Source organism: Sinocyclocheilus grahami, unplaced genomic scaffold (assembly GCF_001515645.1).
Source record: "Sinocyclocheilus grahami isolate Dianchi unplaced genomic scaffold, SAMN03320097.WGS_v1.1 scaffold229.1, whole genome shotgun sequence".
Taxonomy (NCBI): domain Eukaryota; kingdom Metazoa; phylum Chordata; class Actinopteri; order Cypriniformes; family Cyprinidae; genus Sinocyclocheilus; species Sinocyclocheilus grahami.
In genome coordinates, this window is record NW_015505408.1 from 1,111,867 (window position 1) to 1,118,828 (window position 6,962).

At 34.6% G+C, this 6,962-nt stretch overlaps 1 protein-coding gene and 1 pseudogene across 1 annotated transcript; both read left to right on the forward strand.

Moving 5' to 3' along the window:
* The first annotated feature begins 201 nt into the window (after positions 1–201).
* On the forward strand, positions 202–872 carry LOC107597204 (ADP-ribosylation factor-like; annotated as a pseudogene).
* Positions 873–2,892: 2,020 nt separating this feature from the next.
* LOC107597171 (ADP-ribosylation factor 4-like) lies at positions 2,893–4,105 on the forward strand. The gene is made up of 5 exons (XM_016288127.1): positions 2,893–3,041; positions 3,234–3,314; positions 3,404–3,513; positions 3,625–3,822; positions 3,937–4,105. The coding sequence occupies exons 1-5, from the start codon at positions 2,975–2,977 to the stop codon at positions 4,021–4,023; spliced, it is 543 nt and encodes a 180-aa protein (XP_016143613.1). The 5' UTR covers positions 2,893–2,974; the 3' UTR covers positions 4,024–4,105.
* Positions 4,106–6,962: the final 2,857 nt, after the last annotated feature.

Sequence of the window (6,962 nt, forward strand, 5' to 3'; positions counted from 1 at the left end):
ACTTAATTCAACTCCAATTAAAACATGTGCAAAGTTTGTTTGGACACGTGATACAGTAGGTGACGTCATATCGAACGCGTTGGATTTGCCGCGAGACAAACTGAGCTTGAGCTGTCAATCAAAGCGAAAGTACCCATCACCTTTACTAATACGTTAACTAAAACTAAAGTGTTTAAAAAAAAAATCTTGCTGTATCAAAACATGGGCATCTTCTTCTCCAACCTATTCTCACGTCTCGTGAAGAAGAAAGAAATGAGGTTGTTTGTGGGTGAGTAAATGTTTTAAAAACCCAAATATATATAATTATCCTATCTAATTAAGTATTAATTAAATATTACTGTGCATATTAATTAAACTGATATGTGAACTTTAATAGGCCTACAACTTAAGAAGATATTTCAGTTATGTATCTTGTATGTTCATTGTGGAATAAATGCACATATTTCTCCTCCAAGTTGGTCTGGATGCAGCAGGGAAAACAACAGTGCTCTACAAACTCAAACTCGGGGAAGTTGTCACAACTATTCCAACTATTGGTAAGAAACTCAAAGCAATTCTCAATTTATCGAAATCGTAATAAATGTATGATGCCATGTCGAAATGCTCATAATTCTGCCATCTGTAGGTTTTAACGTGGAGACAGCTGAATATAAAAACATCTCCTTCACGGTTTGGGATGTTGGTAGTCAGAATTTAATTCTTAATGTCTCTGGAGACATTACTATCACAACACCAAGGTAACAGAGTTTTAAATATCTAAAACTTGTCTTAAAGAGGCATTTTGTGTGATTCAGGGCCTGATCTTTGTGATGGACAGCAGTGATCATGACCGGATTGAAACACAACTCAAAACTGTATATTTTATATTGTGAGGTTACATCTGAAAACATGTTTAGTTCATTTTTAGTTTTAATTCTTGTCCTATGAATGTTGAAAAATGTTGAACGACTTATTTTAATGTGTTTTGCTGTATCTGGACTTTGAAAGAATAAGCTGATGTCTGCCTGGAAAATATATACAGTGGGTACGGAAAGTATTCAGACCCCCTTAAATTTTTCACTCTTTGTTATATTGCAGCCATTTGCTAAAATCATTTAAGTTAATTTTTTTTCCTCATTAATGTACACACAGCACCCCATATTGACAGAAAAAGACAGAATTGTTGACATTTTTGCAGATTTATTAAAAAAGAAAAACTGAAATATCACATGGTCCTAAGTATTCAGACCCTTTGCTGTGACGCTCATATATTTAACTCAGGTGCTGTCCATTTCTTCTGATCATCCTTGAGATGGTTCTACACCTTCATTTGAGTCCAGCTGTGTTTCATTATACTGATTGGACTTGATTAGGAAAGCCACACACCTGTCTATATAAGACCTTACAGCTCACAGTGCATGTCAGAGCAAATGAGAATCATAAGGTCAAAGGAACTGCCTGAAGAGCGCAGAGACAGAATTGTGGCAAGGCACAAATCTGGCCAAGGTTACAAAAAAAATGCTGCTGCACTTAAGGTTCCTCTGAAAACATGTTTAGTTCATTTTTAGTTTTAATTCTTGTCCTATGAACTCTGAAAGAAAAAAAATGTTGAACGACTTATTTTAATGTGTTTTGCTGTATCTGGACTTTGAAAGAATAAGCTGATGTCTGCCTGGAAAATATATACATATATATGTGTGTGTGTGTGTGTGTGTGTGTGTCCTACCTATTCCAACATCTCCAATAAATGGTGTATTTATTTTCAAACATTAGTATTCTTATGTCTCATTCAAAAAAAATAAATTACAGAATAGAAAAATGCATGAGAAATAGAGTATGTTTTGCACAGTTATAATAGATAGATTGATGTAAGATGCATATTTAATGCATGCATAAATAAATAACAATAGAACTGCTGAATCAGATTGTAAACATAGTCATAATGTTATGTTTTTTTTTTTATAATTTATGAATAAAAACAGATCCAATAAATTATGAATTTATACAAAAAATGTAGTAGCCTACGTTTATGTTTCACTTTCAATAACTAATCATATTTGCAGAATGAATGACATTTTTGGAAAATACTAACTATTAATTTGCCGTTTAGCTAAAGTTTTTAGCTGATGCCATCTTCAAAAGTAAAACATGTTAGTGAAAACTGTAAGTAACCATATAGGCCTATGGCAACAATTATATTATAAAAGACATTACATATAAGTGTACTGTAAAATATGCTACAAATGCTTTTTAAAAGTAAAACCTAGCCTATAATTTATGGAAAATGTTATGGTAAAATATTGTAAGACAACAATAGTATCTAATTGTCGCTATGAGTACTGTGCACTGGATTGTTTTACGCTGTGTTGTGTTGTTTGGTTAATGTTTAGTATTATTTTATTGTCATATGTGTTACCCTGATTGCTAATGTTTGCTGTGAGACTGGCTCTTATGTTATTGTGGTTTATAGCCCATTATAATGCACTTTAAGACATCACACGCTCGTCCATTGCATCTGATGTGTTATTTTAGGTACATATTACAGTAAAAAATATAATCCCTCAAATAGATTGGAATATTAACATTATCACAGTGTTTTAGGGTAAATGTCTGGCAACCACAGCTGCTAGGTTAGGCTATCTGATTATTTTTTAACAAAACATTTTCACGGTTTATGTACTCCCTGCTCACATTTCCCAAACATGTGTTTAGTTCAATGTTAATCCAATGAAATCGAAGACTTCCAACTTCAAAGTGTAAAAAAAGAAGAAGTTTGTTTAGACACGTGATACAGTAGGTGACGTCAAATCGAACGCGTTGGATTTGCCGCGAGAAAATCTCAGAGTGGCGGTGTTGAGCTGTCAATCAAACCGAAAGTAAAGAAGCCTATATAAACACACACACACACACACACACACACACACACCATAACCAGTCTGAGCCTTTAACTCTAGGCGTTTATCTTCAGCAACAGCGGTTCTGTCTTATTGCAAACATGGGCAACTATTTCTCACAGATTTTCTCTCGTCTCTTTTCGAAAAAGCAGATTAGGTTGCTTATGGGTGAGTAAATATTTTTTTCTCCAAACTTTGAATTTGAAAGATCTTATAGTTTGGCGACTGTTTATGCCACTTTATTGCTTAAATTGTTATTATGTGCTTAAATAATTTTAATGCCCATAAAGTAAAATTAGCATATTAACCCATATGTGAATATTTTTATTGTGGAATAAATGCAAATATTTCTCCTCCAAGTTGGTCTGGATGCAGCAGGGAAAACAACAGTGCTCTACAAACTCAAACTTGGTGAAGTTGTCACAACTATTCCAACTATTGGTAAGAAACTTTTAGATGTTTGTCATGTTTAACTGCCTTATATGGATTTATTGTCTGTTTTTATTGAATATTATCAATTTTCTCTTTAGGTTTTAATGTTGAAACAGTTGAATATAAAAACATCTCCTTCACTGTGTGGGATGTTGGCGGTCAGACCAAAATCAGAGGTCTTTGGAAATATTATTATCAATACACCGAGGTAAGAATTTGATACAAACACGACTGTATGCAGTATGATTTTGCAGTTATATTATATTTGAAAATGCCATTTTAATGGAGTGAACAAAATGTGTGTGTTTGTGTGATTCAGGGCCTGATCTTTGTGGTGGACAGCAGTGATCGTGACCGGATTGAAACAGCAGCAGAGGAACTAAACGCGATGCTGGCGGAGGACGAGATGAGAGACGCGCTTCTGTTAGTTCTTGCTAACAAGCAGGATTTACCCAAAGCCATGGCGGTCCACGAGCTGACAGACAGACTGGGTTTACACGCACTGAGAGGAAGACAGGTGAACACACACACACACACACACACACACACACTCTGTTTGACACGTGATGCATGACGTCAGTGTGTTTCAGTGAAATAAAGCTGTGTTTCTCTCTCTCTCTCTCTCTCTCAGTGGTTTGTTCAGGCCACATGTGCGGTTCAAGGATCAGGTTTATATGAAGGACTGGATTGGCTCTCGGATCAACTGTCCAAACGATAAAACACTGCAGCGTTCAAACTACTTGAAGAAAGGACACTAAATCAGAACTGAATGTAGTCTATATATTATATGTCTCCAACTTAATTTTTTTATATTGAGATATTTATGGGATATTATTACAGTATATTTTCTAGTATATATAATTCTAGTTCAGTACATTCTGTATTGTTAATTTACCACTATCAAGACATTTTTAAACAATTTTAGGCCTATTTTTGATTCTGATGTACGTTTGCCTTCATTATGTGCCTTTTTAAATTCACTTAGATTGTACGTGAATTTATAAATTCTGCACTACTGCACTGTGTAGTACTGTACTGTGTACTGTGTACTATTATTTTATTATTTTATTTATCTGCTGCTCTATTTAATGTACTGTTAATTTACCGCTGTAAAAGACATGCTGTTATATGTCACGTTTGACTTATTTTAATACATGTTTTGTTGTATTTGGACTTTGAAAGAACAAACTGATGTCTACCTGAAATATATGTATCTGTGCCTTTCAAATATCTCCAATAAATTATGCTTATTTATTTACATTAGTGTGCTTATGTGTCATTTAATAAATAAATATTACAGAATAGAAAAAAGCGTGCGAAATAGAGTGTTTTGCACAATTATGATAGATAGATAGATAGATAGATAGATAGATAGATAGATAGATAGATAGATAGATGTAAGATGTAGATGTAGATGTAATGGAATAATACAGTTTTTCTCAATTGATTTGGCTCAATTCTCAAATTATTTTTTTTCCCCCGAAACAATAAGTTCAGATCTCTGAACAATTAGTTTCTTGTTCACATCAGATTGGAATTTCTTATTGATTTGAGCAAATTGCAAATGCTTTGGCACATGTGTGCAAACAGTAAGTACAATTGTCTGCAGTTTGCACAATAACTAATTGCATATGGATTGTTGATCAAAACTGATGAGTCGATTCTCACTTAAACTGTCAAACTCTTCACAACTTCTCAATCATTTTTCATCGTGTAAGCCATCACATTCAAAACGATCCATTCAATTATGAAAAATTGGTATACACGCATATATATTCCATAAATATCTGACATTGACATTGTTCGGAATGTCTGCTAAATTGGCAAATGACCTCTAATGGCAATACAATTTGAATCAACCATTTAACCAATCAAGTTTGGGAGCATATATATGTAGATTGCCCACAGCACAATCACTAAGAATGGAGGACTTCCACAACTCTGAACTGCAGCAACATGCTCGTGGAAGAGCAATTGGAAGACGTGTAAGAATACGTGGTGGTGGTGTTAGAGGAAGACATAATAGAGGAAGAGGTGGAAATAGAAGAGTCAGAGTCTCTGATGAAATCAGAGCCACACTTGTGGATCATGTCATAACTCGTGGTTTTACAACGGAAGAGGCTGGTCGAAGAGCACAGCCTAATGTAAACCGGTCCACAGTGTCAACAATTGTGCAAACCTTTCGTAGGGAAAACAGATAAATATGTATTTTTTTGTTATTGTTTTACAGTATGTAAAGCATTTTTATAAACAACAATATTGTAAAGGTAAATGCAAGTCTATTTGTACATTCTATAGAACCCTACAAAAACCTCACGCTGGTGACAGAGCAGCAGTATTTAACCATCAGCAAGAACAAGAAATTTGCAACATGGTCATAGCCAACAATTCCATCAGGCTAAGAGAGATCCAAAGTGCAATCATAAATGACAATAATGTCTTCGCAAATATAAATTCTGTCAGAATGTCCACCATAGACAGAGTTTTGAAAAGACATCAAATGACTATGAAACAACTCTACAAGGTGCCATATGAGAGGAATAGTGAAAGAGTGAAGGAGCTGCGGTACCAGTATGTCCAGGTAAACTATTGGTGTGCACTAAGTGAGTTTTACTGTACTTCTTAGATGCCTGTATTACTTGAAGTTTTAGAAACCCATAAGAAGAGAAAACATTTACTGAACTCTAGAATAAAAATTTACTGTTTGCCTAATTATGTTGTTGTCTGGGTTAATGTCAGCTTCCACCGAACCAACATTGTTAGGGACTGGTTTGCTGCACATGAAAGGATAACAGTGGAGTTCCTTCCACCATACTCTCCATTCCTAAATTCAATAGAAGAGTTTTTTTCAGCAAGGAGTTGGAAAGTATATGATCATAGACCACAAGATCAGATGTCTCTGTTGGATGCCATGAATGCTGCATGTGAGGACATCACAGCTGATCATTGCAGGGGATGGGTGCGGCATTCAAGGAGATTTTTTCCCCCGGTGCATGGCAATGGAAAACATCAGATGTGATGTTGAGGAAAATATTTGGCCTGACCAACAAGAGCGACAGGATGTCCACCAAGAATAATTTTTTTCATGGATGTTATTTGGTATTTTTGTGTATAAATTCATGGATTCATTCCATGAATTGGACAAGTAAGATTTTGCTTTACATGTAATACATTCGTACAAAAATAAATGTACTGTATAAATACAAATGTTTATATACTTTTTTTTCTATGTACTATTGACTCTTCTCAACAACTATCAGATCATTTTTTTTATAAAACCTTAATTTCCACTGACTGTCATGGTGAAAAAACAACTAATCATTTTGACCAGTGTGGCTCACACGATGACAAAAATACTTTATATTTTGGTGGCCTTGGCCAAATTACTGACACGATAACTAGGTTTTGAAGCATGAATGAAATGTTTTGGGTGAGTAACTACATTTTGCAGACATGCAATACAGTTCTGAAGTTCCAGCAAACAGTTGTGACATTTGCACTCACAGTTTAGAGAATGTTAAGATTGTTTCGAAAAATGTGCCAAAGCAATTGAGAAAAACTGTAACAGAATTGCTGAATCAGAATGTAAACATAGTCATATTATTGATCAAGAAAGACAGGCAGACAGATAGATAGATAGATAGATAGATAGATAGA